This window comes from Centroberyx affinis, unplaced genomic scaffold (genome assembly GCF_046629955.1).
Source record: "Centroberyx affinis isolate AG114_WGS23_722 - 3 ecotype Tasmania unplaced genomic scaffold, CSIRO-AGI_Caff_v1 ptg003420l_1, whole genome shotgun sequence".
Lineage (NCBI taxonomy): Eukaryota > Metazoa > Chordata > Actinopteri > Beryciformes > Berycidae > Centroberyx > Centroberyx affinis.
Genome location: NW_027281396.1, coordinates 247423 through 264530, shown reverse-complemented (window position 1 = coordinate 264530; position 17108 = coordinate 247423). Strand labels below are relative to the sequence as shown.

General features: G+C 41.6%; 3 protein-coding genes across 5 annotated transcripts; all 3 read right to left on the bottom strand.

The window, feature by feature from the left end:
- LOC139660911 (uncharacterized) lies at positions 1-1787 on the bottom strand. Of its 2 annotated transcripts, none has more exons than XM_071539185.1 (5): positions 1694-1787; positions 828-1535; positions 575-700; positions 437-480; positions 1-290 (listed from the first exon to the last, which is right to left on the bottom strand). In XM_071539185.1, exons 1-5 carry the CDS (start codon positions 1746-1748, stop codon positions 174-176), a joined length of 1050 nt encoding a protein of 349 aa, XP_071395286.1. In that variant the 5' UTR covers positions 1749-1787; the 3' UTR covers positions 1-173. The 2 variants fall into 2 exon arrangements, with proteins under 2 accessions (XP_071395286.1, XP_071395287.1); XM_071539186.1 differs by having other exon boundaries at positions 575-613.
- A 6867-nt stretch (positions 1788-8654) lies between these two features.
- LOC139660913 (uncharacterized) lies at positions 8655-10393 on the bottom strand. Of its 2 annotated transcripts, XM_071539188.1 has the most exons (5): positions 10339-10393; positions 9473-10180; positions 9220-9345; positions 9082-9125; positions 8655-8935 (listed from the first exon to the last, which is right to left on the bottom strand). In XM_071539188.1, the coding sequence occupies exons 1-5, from the start codon at positions 10391-10393 to the stop codon at positions 8819-8821; spliced, it is 1050 nt and encodes a 349-aa protein (XP_071395289.1). In that variant the 3' UTR covers positions 8655-8818. The 2 variants fall into 2 exon arrangements, with proteins under 2 accessions (XP_071395289.1, XP_071395290.1); XM_071539189.1 differs by lacking the exon at positions 10339-10393 and having other exon boundaries at positions 9220-9258; positions 9473-10153.
- Positions 10394-15212: 4819 nt separating this feature from the next.
- On the bottom strand, positions 15213-16931 carry LOC139660907 (uncharacterized). Its single transcript, XM_071539179.1, has 5 exons — positions 16877-16931; positions 16023-16730; positions 15770-15895; positions 15632-15675; positions 15213-15485 (listed from the first exon to the last, which is right to left on the bottom strand). Exons 1-5 carry the CDS (start codon positions 16929-16931, stop codon positions 15369-15371), a joined length of 1050 nt encoding a protein of 349 aa, XP_071395280.1. The 3' UTR covers positions 15213-15368.
- Positions 16932-17108: the final 177 nt, after the last annotated feature.

Here is a 17108-nt window from a genome sequence, read left to right as displayed (position 1 = left end):
TCAGTTTATTGCAAGGCAAGGCTTTACAGTCATCATATTTAGATGAAATCACTTTGACAAAACTGTTCCTATTTCTGGAAAGTCTACATTACCTTTATAAAGTGGCACTAATAAAATTAGTAACACAGAAGCAAAGCCTGATCAATCAAAGTACAGATGAAACACGCCCAGCTCTACTGCCTTATGCTGGAGTACACACATTCAGTCTTGGTGTTGTCCCTCTGTCTTCTTGATCTGTTGGATTTGTTTTCACTTAAAGCAGCATAATGGAGGTTGTCTGCATCTTGTGCCTGGTAAAAAATAAATCAGTTAGTTGTAATAATAATGTAACACATGAGAGAAATACGACAGAAGCCCACAGAAACACTTTATTGCAGTGCTATGAAAATATCTTGGTACATTAATACAACAGTTGATGTAAATAGAAAAGACTCACCTCTGCATTAGGAGTAGAAGCAACTGAATTTCTTGGTTGAGAATCTGGTTATGAAAAAGTAGACAGAATGAAAAGCCCTCTTACTGAAATGCCATGTACAGTGAATATATGCTATCAAATACAAATAATATGAATTACCTGTGCACTGGCAACAATTTCTCTTCTTCATCTTGTACACTGAGAAGGCCAGGATAACAACAAGGATGGTGGTGAATGCCACTGCCACACTCAAGAGATACACTAAGACAACAGAATCCACCCCATCTGCACAGATCCAGACATTAGGACACATTGCAACATTTTTAGCTTTCTTATCTGTTTATGTGATTTGGGGAGGGAGTAATCACAACTATTTGTGAAATGAGACAACCTCTGCTAAAATGTGACTTACGTTCAATGTCCATCTTGGTCCCATTTCCAAACAGTATCTCCCCACATGAGACCACAGCACAGTAGTAGGTCCCAGCATCAGAAAGATTCAGGCTCTTCATTGGGAAGTTGTAGACACAGGTCTGTGTTTGGGTCTTGAGTTTCCTCTCACACTGATCATTCCTGACTCCATGGGTGTAAATGATTGCTGGACGAGATTCTCCTGAGCTTCTGAACCAGTAAACACTGTGTTCTCCGTCACAGGTCCCAGTGTGTACTGTACAGTTCAGAGTCACAGAGCCTCCTAGCTGGATGGTCGCAGACGCTAGCTGGTGGATGAAAGCTTGGATGTTGGAACCTGAACCCTTTACACTGAGAATAGCTCCCTCCGCAAATTCAAACTTAAAGGGATAGCTGCTTGCGCAGAAATATGTTGCTGAGTCTGAAAGACGCAAATCTGTGATCGTCAAGTGATTCTTACCATTTCCAGTGTCCAGTATGAAGCGTGGATTGTCCTTGAATTCATCATGAAAACTGCCATTTTTATCGTACATGTAGAAGGTAGACATGAGCCGTGGTCTCTGTCCCAGTGTTTGCTTATACCAGTGAAACTTTGGTGAAAAATCACCTTCACGGTAGCATCGCAAAGTCACGGTGTCTCCAACATTAACTGATACAAGACCACTCTCTTGACGTACAGATGAGGATTCTTTCAAAGTTGTCATATGAACTGAAGTAAAAATAGAGAGGCAAATGCACAATTAATTTTATACCATCATTAGAAGTAAATTGTAATGTACATACTGTATTGCAGAATACATGAAAAAATAGAAGCAATCATTTGAAGATTGAACTTATAGTCTAAAGGATACAAAATGCACAACTTACCCATCCTCCCCAAGAAAACACAAGTCAGATAAAAAGCAAACTTCAGAGGTGTCATCGTGTCAAAATTTCTGTGCTGAATGGAGAGAATCTCTGTAAGTACTCCACTCTTCAGAGACAAGACTGTGTTTGATTGGTCTACCAGAACTGACAATGAATGTCCTTTTTAGGCAACATTGAACACATGGTCATAGCCCCCTACATTGTTAATTCTGGTCCTTGAAGAGAGACACGTGGAAAGAGGTATCTGAACCACAATATGACTACCCATCCTAACATTAGCTTTAAAATCAGTGATCGCCAGCATACATAAACATTTTTATAAGTTACAGCGGAGTCCAGTTATGCTCTGATCACCAGCAAGGCAGCCCAATGTGTACAGCTTTCACAGTTATGCAGACCAGATAACTGGCATGCAGGCATATTATTATCTGTCCAACTAGTAGTAACTGGTTAGTTATGATGATTTGCTCAATACCTGTCAAGCAAACTGGGGATACAGCGATGGAAAAGATTATTTGGTAGCATGTAGTCAGTATTTGATCAGAAAATACACACTAAATTCACACGCTGTTCATACAATTTTATGTAGTTCACTCCATACTTGAGAACATGAATGACTCTTCCAAAGCTAGAATCCAGAGAACTAAGACTGAAACCTGTGATGTTGTGAAAAGTTACATTTTTACAGTCAATGAAAGGCTTAAAGGTTTTGACGATTAATTGTAATCTTCCAAAGAAAAAAATCATGGCATTTGAAGACTAGGCTATGTAAGTATTCTTGAATTTGCTTGTAAATGCACTTTTCTTTTGTCAAGCTTATAGCCTCGATAGCACAGTTGCCAGAGTCAGGCCGGTCGGTTGGTGCTCTGCGAGGTGCAGATATCCTGACAGTTGTTAGAATTGTGCCTGCTCTCTATACTGGGAGATTTAAATCAAATTGAAACCACAGGTAGTTTGTTTAGACATTTTGGGAGTTACAATTTTAATGGACATTTTTGTTATTGAGCTTACTATGATTATTTGATGTCAGTTTTTCTGTTTTACGCTGGTGTGATGCGGTGTTCCTCGTGTCTCCATTTAAAGATCAGACATCAGATTTCTGCAAGTTGGATATGTAAAGTGAATGCTGGTAAATTTGGACTCATAAGGAACTGTTTCATTAATGCAAGAGTTTTGATTTTGGTGAAACTTTCAGTACCCCATGTATCTGCACTCCCATATTATATAATAATAATATTATTATTATTACTACAAGTGACGAGTTCTTTGTGGTTTCTTTAGGTAGAGTAGATATTATGTTATGTCACGAAAGTAATGGTTTTGGATGCTATAATGGTTTCATTGATGGATGTTATGTCCTGTTCACTGTGACAGTGCAGTCACAAAATTTCATGAAATAAGCACAAGCTCTGAAACACAGATGGCGAGTTGTGAAACTGAAACTTTGGTTAATGTTAGGCAACAAAAGCAATTTAATTAAAGGAATAGTTCACCCAAAAATGAAAATTCAGTCATTATCTACTCACCCCCATGCCAGTAGAAAATCGGGTAAAGTTTGTTAGTCCATACAACTGTCCCAGAGAGCCACAGAAGAAGTACCAATTAAAGTAAGTAAAGTGAGTGAGTAGATAATGACTGAATTTTCATTTTTGGGTGAACTATTCCTTTAAGGTTAGGGTAAGTTGGTCATGGATAATGAATAAAAATTTAAGCTGAAAATGAAACCTTTACTCACACCAGTGTACTTATTTACATGATTTGGTAACTTGGGTCGTTGGAGTTGAAGGCAAATGTATCTACACATCCACCACCCGGACTTCCACACCCTTACTTTCAGTATTTCATGTCAAACTACTTCCTGTTTCTAGTCGTGTCTCCTCCAAGTAATCCTTTCCTGGCGGGGGAATGTATTTGTCTCACTTTTTGTGTACAGAACATGTTATTTGCATTTGAAGACATCATGCTCATTTCATAAAATTTCATGACACCAGGCTGGTTGAACTGCAAGATGCTGTGGGCTTGCTGTGTTCAAGCTCTGCAAGGACTTAAGTTACCAGCAATGGAAACTCACCCACCACCTTCACCACAGGAGTGAGAACACAAGTTAAAGGCTGAGACTTGGCTAGTTTGAAAAGTGCAACCTGCCCTGACATTTCTAAGGATCCATTCACATACTGTATGGAAGGAGATACTATTTCTTGTAGCTTTGGCACACACTCAGAACTTACTTGATAGGCAACTACTGCAAACACATGATAACAGTCCAAAAATGCATCGCTCTTCATCCCCATCCTTTTCTTCAATACTCGCCGACGGGTGAAAGCCAACCGCATTCATTTTCATTCTTGTCTTACCCTCTCCCCAAAGTCTTAGCCAATGGGTAGGTGAGGATCCTGCCTGCCCATTGTGAGACTAGAGTAGAGATAAATTAATTTCCTGATAGGAGAGAGAATACTAAGATTAAATTTGTCAGAGAGGGAGGAAAGATCAGCAGGGAAGCCATTTTAGGCAGGCAGGCAGGCCACAGGGCAGCTAGGGGCAGGGCTAGGGGCAGGACGAGATTGGCAAATGACAGTAGATTTAGGTAAACAGCTTGTCAGGCACGTGCAGGGGGGGGGGGGGTGGATGCTCGAGCACCTGCCCCTTTGCCCCTTGATGTCCAAAGTGCCCTTTTGTCAAGGTGTATTTTGAACATTGTCATTTAACAATTAATAATAATTTAGCTATAAATAAAATGACCTGGCTGCCGTACGTCACATGATGAACTTTCACCTGAGGTCATCCGTGACATGCCCCAACACGGAGTTGCAGCTGCGACCCCGGGACGCCGCAAAGTCGCAGATAGACGCTTAGCGGGAGAAATAACATAATCATTTGGGATTTAATTTCACTCTAAAAAAGGGAGAACTTCAACTGCCAGTAAGTGGGGTTTGCAGCGGTATTATGTGCGCGTTGTTTGGTGTATTTTACAAGACGAAGTGAAGTGAGCATGCATGTTTGTTTATATTGGGCACTCACAGTACAACCATTTGTTAGCCGCCAGATAGCGTAATTTAACGCTAGCTAATTTAAGTGCTAGCTAATTTAGTTCATCATCCCACTTGATGCCGCCGACTAGTTAACGTTACTGGCTGGCGTCAAACACACCAACCCGTTGGCAACTGGACGAAGTAACTATGTAGTTTTAACTAATATATCTGTGCAATTTAAACATTTATTAAGTCTTCTGCCTTGCGCAAAGACACACAAATAGTCAAACAAACTGAATGTAAGCATAAATACAATATTTCGATATTGATTACTTTATGCTTAATGCTGAAATTGTGCCTTGTTCCCAGATGGACAGCGAGTGGAAAGTGATAGGTCAGATGAGGAGATGGAAACACAGCAAGGAGAGAAAGAGGAAGACATTGAGCCACAGCCAACAGAAAGTGTGCAAGGAACAGAAGCTCAGGAGAAGGAGACTGAAGCCAGAGAGGGGCAATTCTCGATGCTCTGGTATGGTGAGGTGGAACACTTTTAAGAAAAGATCATTGGAGCCAGCTTTTGAAGTGGATGACCTTGAGTCACAAGCTGCAACAGAAAGAGAGAAGGAGAGGAACAGAGAAATTTTGTCTCGTTTGATAGCCATTACTCTTTACCTGGCAAGACAGGGTATGTCTTTCAGGGGAGACGATGAGACCTCGTCAAGCCAAAATTGCAGGAATTTCTTAGAGTTGGTGGAGTTGTTCAGCAAATATGACAGTGTCATTAAAGGGCAATTTTGCCGATTTTCAACCAGCTTTGTATCATTACAATGGCGTCTACTAACGCCAGTAACGTTAGTAGACGCAAATGAACAATGTTTAACTTCCCTCCATGTTGCCTGCAGCCAGAGCTCCCCGTTCATTTTCCGGCAAAAGGCCGCCAGGTGACGCGAAAAAACGTCATCCAGCGAACTTTGGAGATCTGCCTTAGACTACAAACTACGTTTCCGCATTTTCTGTAGTGGTGCCTTCAAGGACGGTAAAATGTGGGTCTCCCAAAACACTCCCGTCCCATGCTACGCTAGCGATAGGGAAAAGCAGACACTAATATATCATACTACTAAATACTTTAAAATATCAGTATATTTGGAAGAAAACTAGTTTCATGATACGAGGCCGAATATCGCGCTGTTGAATCAGACACAGCAGAGTCTGTTTCAGCCGCAGCTAAGCTAAGCTGCTAAATTTCTCTGATTCAACCAGAAGAGCTGAATTTAACAAAAAAAAAATAAAATAGTTTTACAATATAATGTAGGAGCAGAGATGTAGCGCCACTATTACAACTTATGAGGCGGAATATAGTGCTGTGGAATCAGACAAAACAGAGTGTGGAGGAGAGGGCGACCGCGGGAGCTGTAACAGCGTCAGCCGAGGGAGACGCTCTGCACCGGAGGCTGAACACCTGTGAACGCCCGGTGACGATCGTCAGGGGGACAGACAGAAAACTCCACGCTGCAACAAACTTCACGGTGCTTTGGTGAACCTGACTTTGTTTTCCTTTGAAAACGGGTGCGATTTATCCAGACTCGATGAAGATAAATGTTTTGTAAATGAAAATAAGCCTCAGTAAAGAGATATAATGCTGCTTTGTCTCTGCTAACTTTGTCTTTGGTGCTACACTGACCGTGAACGCACCATCAGAGTCAGTGACGCGCCCAATGCATTCTGGTTGTTGTAGGATTCACCCTTAAGAGCAATATGGGGAATCTACAGCCGTTTTTTCAGTTTTCTCTGGTCATAGGGCCAATTTCAAAAATAATTGCACATTTCTACTACATGGGTGACCTAGTTTTAATAAATGATATTCACAGCAGTGAAATAGGCCTTTAAATTACACCTTGATGCCATAAAAGAGAGGCAGGCAACTCATAAAAGACCCCTTGTCTCACTACTCTCGAACAGAAGCCAGAACGATTTAATCAAAGCTTTGGCCATGTCAGTAAGATGAACAGAAATTCAAGAGAATAAAATCTTTTCCATACTAATGGATGAAACCACAGATGTTTCACACACTGAACAGGTTTCCTTTGTTGTCAGATATGTACACAACATGAAAATCAAGGAGCGCTTCATTCAGGTGTGTAATGTGCATTCAACAAGCGGAGATGAACTTGAAAATCTAGTGATGGCTCTACTGGAAGAAAATGATCTAAAAATAGACAACATCCGGGGGTCAAGGTTATGATGGGGCTGCAGACAGGAGTGGGAGCTATAAGGGACTTCAGTCAAGAATCCTAAAACATAATCCAAAGGCCTTGTATGTGCGCTGTCAGGCACATTGCCTTAATCTGGTGTTGATAGAAAGTGCAAAGTCAAACATCTGTTTTGTCAGTTTTTTCAATTTAGTTTAAAAACCTTACACTTTTATGGCCAACTCATCAAAACAACACTCTGCATTTATTGAAAGGCAGAAGAGAATGCACCCTGATCAGCGTCCACTGGAGCTGCAGAAGCTGTCAGACACTCGGTGGGCCTGCAGAGAAACTCCCCTTAAGACTCTGAGGAAGGTCCTCCCAGCTGTCATGCAGTTCCTTGAGGAAATGAAACAGCAAGATCCCCCGGACTCTTCAGCGAGTGATGCAATGATGCTTCTCAAGAGCATCAGTTTTGAATTCTTCTTGTGTCTGGAGATCACCTGTCCAATCTTCCAGGTGACTGCAATTGCTTCTGACGCATTGCAGCAGAAAGACATGGACCTGGCTGCATCGTACAAAATTGTAGATGGAGTTTTGCAGAGGCTGGCTCACAGCAGAACAGAGGAAGAGTTTGAGGAAATTTATAAACGGGCTACAGAGAAGGCTGCATCAGTGGGCCTGGACCCCCCATCTGAGGTCCCTGGACAAGCTAGGAGGAGGAAAGTGCCAGCAAAGTTAGTAAGCCTAACCCAGCTGCTGCAGCAGCACTACAGCAGGTCAGTCACAGTGAGCCAGTTCCAGTCACTGTCAGCAATCTTTGCATCTTGCCATGGTCACATGTAAAACTTGTTTAATCAGTTAATATCTCTCCCATGTTCTTTTTAATGTCTATATTCTCAGATCAATACAGCCCTCCAGCAGTATCAGCAACAGCAGCAGCAACATCAACAGCAGCAACCTACCCAGCAACCCTCTCAACAGCAACTGTACAATGTACCTCATCAGGTAAAACATAGGCCCCTTTTGCTTTGCGTCACACTGGTGATACTCAGCATGCTATGAAGCGATTATAATGTGGTAGAAATGTATCACTACAGATATATTGTTTTTAGTACCATTTATGCTGTAAATTATGTTGGCGTATGGTGTTTTAAAATCTTGTTCCATGTGCCCCTTTTTAACTTTGAGCACCTGCCCCTCTAAAGGTCTCTGCACGGCCCTGTCCCTGAGATACTTCAGGGAGTCAAGAGCCAAACTTCACCACCAGACACCACTGTGGAATAGCAGACATCTCTGGGGAACATAAGGGAAAATCCAAACTCAAAACCTGTCTAGTGTCACTGTCATTCAACCAACTGTAACCTGTCTAATTTGGGACCAACACAGTCTCTTCTTTTACTTTACACCAGACAGCATTAACATAGGAAGCGGCCATTGGAAACCTAGTCTAGGGATGTCTCTTGGTCTTTCGGCATCATTTCACTGACTGTCTGCAGTCTGTATGTGTGCGTGGCTGAATATGTCTCCTTTGAGTCTATGGGTCATGCTTAGTACAGCTATGTGTGTGTGGCTGTCTTTCCCCACCTTCTGGCACCTGTACTGCTTTTACCTGGCAGTACCTGACAGTAAATGAGGGTGCTGGCTGTAGCCAGCAGTTTGGCTGGTTATTCACACCACAGTGGTGTGAATGTAGTTCTTCTCTGCGCATTATAACCTACAGGTATAGTGATAGTGGAAATCATTGCACCTTTCACATCAGAAATCACTTCAAACAAGCCCTCTGACATAAGTTTTCTCAGTTTATTGCAAGGCAAGGCTTTACAGTCATCATATTTAGATAAAATCACTTTGACAAAACTGTTCCTATTTCTGGAAAGTCTACATTACCTTTATAAAGAGGCACTAATAAAATTAGTAACACAGAAGCAAAGCCTGATCAAAGTACAGATGAAACATGCCCAGCTCTACTGCCTTATGCTGGAGTACACACATTCAGTCTTGGTGTTGTCCCTCTGTCTTCTTGATCTGTTGGATTTGTTTTCACTTAAAGCAGCGTAATGGAGGTTGTCTGCATCTTGGGCCTGGTAAAAAATAAATCAGTTAGTTGCAATAATAATGTAACACGTGAGAGAAATACGACAGAAGCCCACAGAAACACTTAATTGCGGCGCTATGAAAATATCTTGGTACATTAATACAACAGTTGATGTAAATAGAAAAGACTCACCTCTGCATTCGGAGTAGAAGCAACTGAATTTCTTGGTTGAGAATCTGGTTATGAAAAAGTAGACAGAATGAAAAGCCCTCTTACTGAAATGCCATGTACAGTGAATATATGCTATCAAATACAAAGAATATGAATTACCTGTGCATTGGCAACAGTTTCTCTTGTTCATCTTGTACACTGAGAAGGCCAGGATAACAGCAAGGATGGTGGTGAATGCCACTGCCACACTCAAGAGATACACTAAGACAACAGAATCCACCCCATCTGCACAGATCCAGACATTAGGACACATTGCAACATTTTTAGCTTTCTTATCTGTTTATGTGATTTGGGGAGGGAGTAATCACCACTATTTGTGAAATGAGACAGCCTCTGCTAAAATGTGACTTACGTTCAATGTCCATCTTGGTCCCATTTCCAAACAGTATCTCCCCACATGAGACCACAGCACAGTAGTCGGTCCCAGTATCAGAAAGATTCAGGCTCTTCATTGGGAAGTTGTAGACACAGGTCTGTGTTTGTGTCTTGGGTTTCCTCTCACACTGATCATTCCTGACTCCATGGGTGTAAATGATTGCTGGACGAGATTGTCCTGAGCTTCTGAACCAGTAAACACTGTGTTCTCCGTCACAGGTCCCAGTGTGTACTGTACAGTTCAGAGTCACAGAGCCTCCTGGCTGGATGGTCTCAGACGCTGGCTGGTGGATGAAAACTTGGATGTTGGAACCCGAACCCTTTACACTGAGAATAGCTCCCTCCGCAAATTCAAACTTGTAGGAATAGCTGCTTACACAGAAATAAGTTGCTGAGTCTGAAAGGTGCAAATCTGAGATCGTCAAGTGATGCTTACCATTTTCAGTGTCCAGTATGAAGCGTGGATTGTCCTTGAATTCATCATGAAAACTGCCATTTTTATCATGCTTGAAGAAGGTAGACATGAGCCGTGGTCTCTGTCCCAGTGTTAGCTTATACCAGTGAAACATTGGTGAAAACTCACCTTCGCAGAAGCATCGCAAAGTCACTTTGTCTCCAACATTAACTGATACAAGACCACTCTCTTGACGTACAGATGAGGATTGTTTCAGAGTTGTCATATGAACTGAAGTAAAAATAGAAAATTAAATTAATTAATTAATAAATTAATTTTATACCATGATCAGAAGTAAATTGTAATGTACATACTGTATTGCAGAATACATGAAAAAATAGAAGCAATCATTTGAAGATTGAACTTATAGTCTAAAGGATACAAAATGCACAACTTACCCAAGAATACACATGTCAGATAAAAATCAAACTTCGGAGGTGTCATCGTGTCAAAATGTCTGTGCTGAATGGAGAGAATCTCTGTAAGTACTCCACTCTTCAGAGACAAGACTGTGTTTGATTGGTCTACCAGAACTGACATTGAATGTCCTTTTTAGGCAACATTGAACACATGGTCATAGCCCCCTACATTGTTAATTCTGGTCCTTGAAGAGAGACACGTGGAAAGAGGTATCTGAACCACAATATGACTACCCATCCTAACATTAGCTTTAAAATCAGTGATCGCCAGCATACATAAACATTTTTATAAGTTACAGCGGAGTCCAGTTATGCTCTGATCACCAGCAAGGCAGCCCAATGTGTACAGCTTTCACAGTTATGCAGACCAGATAACTGGCATGCAGGCATAGCATTATCTGTCCAACTAGTAGTAACTGGTTAGTTATGATGATTTGCTCAATACCTGTCAAGCAAACTGCGGATACAGCGATGGAAAAGATCATTTGGTAGCATGTAGTCAGTATTTGATCAGAAAATACACACTAAATTCACACGCTGTTCATACAATTTTATGTAGTTCACTCCATACTTGAGAACATGAATGACTCTTCCAAAGCTAGAATCCAGAGAACTAAGACTGAAACCTGTGATGTTGTGAAAAGTTACATTTTTACAGTCAATGAAAGGCTTAAAGGCTTTGACGATTAATTTTAATCTTCCAAAGAAAAAAATCATGGCATTTGAAGACTAGGCTATGTAAGTATTCTTGAATTTGCTTGTAAATGCACTTTTCCTTTGTCAAGCTTATAGCCTCGATAGCACAGTTGCCAGAGTCAGGCCGGTCGGTTGGTGCTCTGCGAGGTGCAGATATCCTGACAGTTGTTAGAATTGTGCCTGCTCTCTATACTGGGAGATTTAGATCAAATTGAAACCACAGGTAGTTTGTTTAGACGTTTTGGGAGTTACAATTTTAATGGACATTTTTGTTATTGAGCTTACTATGATTATTTGATGTCAGTTTTTCTGTTTTACGCTGGTGTGATGCGGTGTTCCTCGTGTCTCCATTTAAAGATCAGACATCAGATTTCTGCAAGTTGGATATGTATAGTGAATGCTGGTAAATTTGGACTCATAAGGAACTGTTTTATTAATGCAAGAGTTTTGATTTTGGTGAAACTTTCAGTACCCCATGTATCTGCACTCCCATATTATATAATAATAATATTATTATTATTACTACAAGTGACGAGTTCTTTGTGGTTTCTTTAGGTAGAGTAGATATTATGTTATGTCACGAAAGTAATGGTTTTGGATGCTATAATGGTTTCATTGATGGATGTTATGTCCTGTTCACTGTGACAGTGCAGTCAGAAAAAATTAAAGAGCACAGTGCCTCAGACTCTCACATGTGTGGTATGGTGAGGTGGAACACATTTAAGAAAAGATCATTGGAGCCAGCTTTTGAAGTGGGTGACCTTGAGTCACAAGCTGCAACAGAAAGAGAGGAGAGGAACAGAGAAATTTTGTCTCGTTTGATAGCCATTACTCTTTACCTGGCAAGACAGGGTATGTCTTTCAGGGGAGACAATGAGACCTTGTCAAGCCAAAATCGCGGGCATTTCTTAGAGTCGGTGGACTTGTTCAGCAAGTATGACAGTGTAATTAAAGGGCAACTTTGCCGAATTTCAACCAGCTTTGTATCATTACAGTGTCGGTAGTAGATGCAAATGAACAGTGTGTAACTTCCCTCCATGTTGCCTGCAGCCAGAGCTCCCCGTTCATTTTCCGGCAAAAGGCCGCCAGGTGACGCGAAAAAACGTCATCCGGCGAACTTTGGAGATCTGCCTTAGACTACAAACTACGTTTCCGCATTTTCTGTAGTGGTGCCTTCAAGGACGGTAAAATGTGGGTCTCCCAAAACACTCCCGTCCCATGCTACGCTAGCGATAGGGAAAAGCAGACACTAATATATCATACTACTAAATACTTTAAAATATCAGTATATTTGGAAGAAAACTAGATTCATGATACGAGGCCGAATATCGCGCTGTTGAATCAGACACAAGAGTCTGTTTCAGCCGCAGCTAAGCTAAGCTGCTAAATTTCTCTGATTCAACCAGAAGAGCTGAATTTAACAAAAAAAAACCCAACTAGTTTTACAATATAATGTAGGAGCAGAGATGTAGCGCCACTATTACAACTTATGAGGCCAAATATAGTGCTGTGGAATCAGACAAAACAGAGTGTGGAGGAGAGGGCGACCACGGGAGCTGTGACAGCGTCAGCCGAGAGAGACGCTCTGCACCGGGGGCTGAACACCTGTGAACGCCCGGTGACGATAGTCAGGGGGACAGACAGAAAACTCCGCGCTGCAACAAACTTCACGGTGCTTTGGTGAACCTGACTTTGTTTTCCTTTGAAAACGGGTGCGATTTATCCAGACTCGATGAAGAAAAATGTTTTGTAAATGAAAATAAGCCTCACTAAAGAGATATAATGCTGCTTTGTCTCTGCTAACTTTGTCTTTGGTGCTACACTGACCGTGAACGCACCATCAGAGTCAGTGACGCGCCCAATGCATTCTGGTTGTTGTAGGATTCACCCTTAAGAGCAATATGGGGAATCTACAGCCGTTTTCTCAGTTTTCTCTGGTCATAGGGCCAATTTCAAAAATAATTGCACATTTCTACTACATGGGTGACCTAGTTTTAATAAATGATATTCACAGCAGTGAAATAGGCCTTTAAATTACACCTTGATGCCATAAAAGAGAAGCAGGCAACTCATAAAAGACCCCTTGTCTCGCTTCTATCGAACAGAAGCCAGAACGATTTAATCAAAGCTTTGGCCATATCAGTAAGATGAACAGAAATTCAAGAGAATAAAATCTTTTCCATACTAATGGATGAAACCACAGATGTTTCACACACTGAACAGGTTTCCTTTGTTGTCAGATATGTACACAACATGAAAATCAAGGAGCGCTTCATTCAGTTGTGTAATGTGCATTCAACAAGCGGAGATGATCTTGAAAATCTAGTGATGGCTCTACTGGAAGAAAATGATCTCAAAATAGACAACATCCGGGGGTCAAGGTTATGATGGGGCTGCAAACATGAGTGGGAGCTATAAGGGACTTCAGTCAAGAATCCTAAAACATAATCCAAAGGTCTTGTATGTGCTCTGTCAGGCACATTGCCTTAATCTGGTATTGATAGAAAGTGCAAAGTCAAACATCTGTTTTGTCAGTTTTTTCAATTTAGTTGAAAAACCTTACACTTTTATGGCCAACTCATCAAAACGACACTCTGCATTTATTGAAAGGCAGAAGAGAATGCACCCTGATCAGCGTCCACTGGAGCTGCAGAAGCTGTCAGACACTCGGTGGGCCTGCAGAGAAACTCCCCTTAAGGAAAGTCCTCCCAGCTGTCATGCAGTTCCTTGAGGAAATGACACAGCAAGATCCCCCGGACTCTTCAGCGAGTGATGCAATGATGCTTCTCAAGAGCATCAATTTTGAATTCTTCTTGTGTGTGGAGATCACCTGTCCAATCTTCCAGGTGACTGCAATTGCTTCTGACGCATTGCAGCAGAAAGACATGGACCTGGCTGCATCGTACAAAATTGTAGATGGAGTTTTGCAGAGGCTGGCTCACAGCAGAACAGGGGAAGAGTTTGAGGAAATGTATAAACGGGCTACAGAGAAGGCTGCATCAGTGGGCCTGGACCCCCCATCTGAGGTCCCTGGACAAGCTAGGAGGAGGAAAGTGCCAGCAAAGTTAGTAAGCCTAACCCAGCTGCTGCAGCAGCACTACAGCAGGTCAGTCACAGTGAGCCAGTTCCAGTCACTGTCAGCAATCTTTGCATCTTGCCATGGTCACATGTAAAACTTGTTTAATCAGTTAATATCTCTCCCATGTTCTTTTTAATGTCTATATTCTCAGATCAATACAGCCCTCCAGCAGTATCAGCAACAGCAGCAGCAACATCAACAGCAGCAACCTACCCAGCAACCCTCTCAACAGCAACTGTACAATGTACCTCATCAGGTAAAACATAGGCCCCTTTTGCTTTGCGTCACACTGGTGATACTCAGCATGCTATGAAGCGATTATAATGTGGTAGAAATGTATCACTACAGATATATTGTTTTTAGTACCATTTATGCTGTAAATTATGTTGGCGTATGGTGTTTTAAAATCTTGTTCCATGTGCCCCTTTTTAACTTTGAGCACCTGCCCCTCTAAAGGTCTCTGCACGGCCCTGTCCCTGAGATACTTCAGGGAGTCAAGAGCCAAATTCACCACCAGACACCACTGTGGAATAGCAGACCTCTCTGGGGAACATTAGGGAAAATCCAAACTCAAAACCTGTCTAGTGTCACTGTCATTCAACCAACTGTAACCTGTCTAATTTGGGACCAACACAGTCTCTTCTTTTACTTTACACTAGACAGTATTAACATATGAAGCGGCCATTGGAAACCTAGTCTAGGGATGTCTCTTGGTCTTTCGGCATCATTTCACTGACTGTCTGCAGTCTGTATGAATGTGTGCGTGGCTGAATATGTCTCCTTTGAGTCTATGGGTCATGCTTAGTACAGCTATGTGTGTGTGGCTGTCTTTCCCCACCTTCTGGCACCTTTACTGCTTTTACCTGGCAGTACCTGACAGTAAATGAGGGTGCTGGCTGTAGCCAACCGTTTGGCTGGTTATTCACACCACAGTGGTGTGAATGTAGTTCTTCTCTGCGCATTGTAACCTACAGGTATAGTGATAGTGAAAATAATTGCACCTTTCACATCAGAAATCACTTCAAAGAAGCCCTCTGACATAAGTTTTCTCAGTTTATTGCAAGGCAAGGCTTTACAGTCATCATATTTAGATGAAATCACTTTGACAAAACTGTTCCTATTTCTGGAAAGTCTACATTACCTTTAGAAAGAGGCACTAATAAAATTAGCACTAACACAGAAGCCAAGCCTGATCAATCAAAGTACAGATGAAACATGCCCAGCTCTACTGCCTTATGCTGGAGTACACACATTCAGTCTTGGTGTTGTCCCTCTGTCTTCTTGATCTGTTGGATTTGTTTTCACTTAAAGCAGCGTAATGGAGGTTGTCTGCATCTTGGGCCTGGTAAAAAATAAATCAGTTAGTTGCAATAATAATGTAACACGTGAGAGAAATACGACAGAAGCCCACAGAAACACTTTATTGCTGTGCTATGAAAATATCTTGGTACATTAATACAACAGTTGATGTAAATAGAAAAGACTCACCTCTGCATTAGGAGTAGAAGCAACTGAATTTCTTGGTTGAGAATCTGGTTATGAAAAAGTAGACAGAATGAAAAGCCCTCTTACTGAAATGCCATGTACAGTGAATATATGTTATCAAATACAAAGAATATGAATTACCTGTGCACTGGCAACAGTTTCTATTGTTCATCTTGTACACTGAGAAGGCCAGGATAACAACAAGGATGGTGGTGAATGCCACTGCCACACTCAAGAGATACACTAAGACAAGAGAATCCACCCCATCTGCACAGATCCAGACATTAGGACACATTGCAACATTTTTAGCTTTCTTATCTGTTTATGTGATTTGGGGAGGGAGTAATCACAACTATTTGTGAAATGAGACAGCCTCTGCTAAAATGTGACTTACGTTCAATGTCCATCTTGGTCCCATTTCCAAACAGTATCTCCCCACATGAGACCACAGCACAGTAGTCGGTCCCAGCATCAGAAAGATTCAGGCTCTTCATTGGGAAGTTGTAGACACAGGTCTGTGTTCGGGTCTTGGGTTTCCTCTCACACTGATCATTCCTGACTCCATGGGTGTAAATGATTGCTGGATGAGATTCTCCTGAGCTTCTGAACCAGTAAACACTGTGTTCTCCATCACAGGTCCCAGTGTGTACTGTACAGTTCAGAGTCACAGAGCCTCCTGGCTGGATGGTCGCAGACGCTGGGTGGTGGATGAAAGCTTGGATGTTGGAACCTGAACCCTTTACACTGAGAATAGCTCCCTCTGCAAATTCAATCTTAAAGGCATAGCTGCTTGCGCAGAAATAAGTTGCTGAGTCTGAAAGGCGCAAATCTGAGATCGTCAAGTGATTCTTACCATTTTCAGTGTCCAGTATGAAGCGTGGATTGTCCTTGAATTCATCATGAAAACTACCATTTTTATCGTACTTGTAGAAGGTAGACATGAGCCGTGGTCTCTGTCCCAGTGTTTGCTTATACCAGTTAAACATTAGTGAAAAATCACCTTCACAGTAGCATCGCAAAGTCACGGTGTCTCCAACATTAACTGATACAAGACCACTCTCTTGATGTACAGATGAGGATTCTTTCAGAGTTGTCATATGAACTGAAGTAAAAATAGAGAAGCAAATGCACAATTAATTTCATATCATTAGAAGTAAATTGTAATGTACATACTGTATTGCAGAATACATGAAAAAATAGAAGCAATCATTTGAAGATTGAATTTATAGTCTAAAGGATACAAAATGCATAACTTACCCAAGAATACACATGTCAGATAAAAATCAAACTTCGGAGGTGTCATCGTGTCAAAATTTCTGTGCTGAATGGAGAGAATCTCTGTAAGTACTCCACTCTTCAGAGACAAGACTGTGTTTGATTGGTCTACCAGAACTGACATTGAATGTCCTTTTTAGGCAACATTGAACACATGGTCATAGCCCCCTACATTGTTAATTCTGGTCCTTGAAGAGAGACACGT

Coding starts and splice junctions, on each gene's coding strand:
- LOC139660911 (XM_071539185.1), bottom strand. CDS start 1,748: ATGACACCTCTGAAGTTTGCTTTTTATCTGACTTGTGTTTTCTTGGGG. Junction 1,536..1,693: donor TGTTTTCTTGGGGAGGATGG/GTAAGTTGTGCA, acceptor TTTTTACTTCAG/TTCATATGACAACTTTGAAA. Junction 481..574: donor AAATTGTTGCCAGTGCACAG/GTAATTCATATT, acceptor TTTCATAACCAG/ATTCTCAACCAAGAAATTCA.
- LOC139660913 (XM_071539188.1), bottom strand. CDS start 10,393: ATGACACCTCCGAAGTTTGATTTTTATCTGACATGTGTATTCTTGGGT. Junction 9,126..9,219: donor AAACTGTTGCCAATGCACAG/GTAATTCATATT, acceptor TTTCATAACCAG/ATTCTCAACCAAGAAATTCA. Junction 8,936..9,081: donor CTTCTACTCCGAATGCAGAG/GTGAGTCTTTTC, acceptor ATTTTTTACCAG/GCCCAAGATGCAGACAACCT.
- LOC139660907 (XM_071539179.1), bottom strand. CDS start 16,931: ATGACACCTCCGAAGTTTGATTTTTATCTGACATGTGTATTCTTGGGT. Junction 16,731..16,876: donor TGTATTCTTGGGTAAGTTAT/GCATTTTGTATC, acceptor TTTTTACTTCAG/TTCATATGACAACTCTGAAA. Junction 15,896..16,022: donor GACCAAGATGGACATTGAAC/GTAAGTCACATT, acceptor GGATCTGTGCAG/ATGGGGTGGATTCTCTTGTC.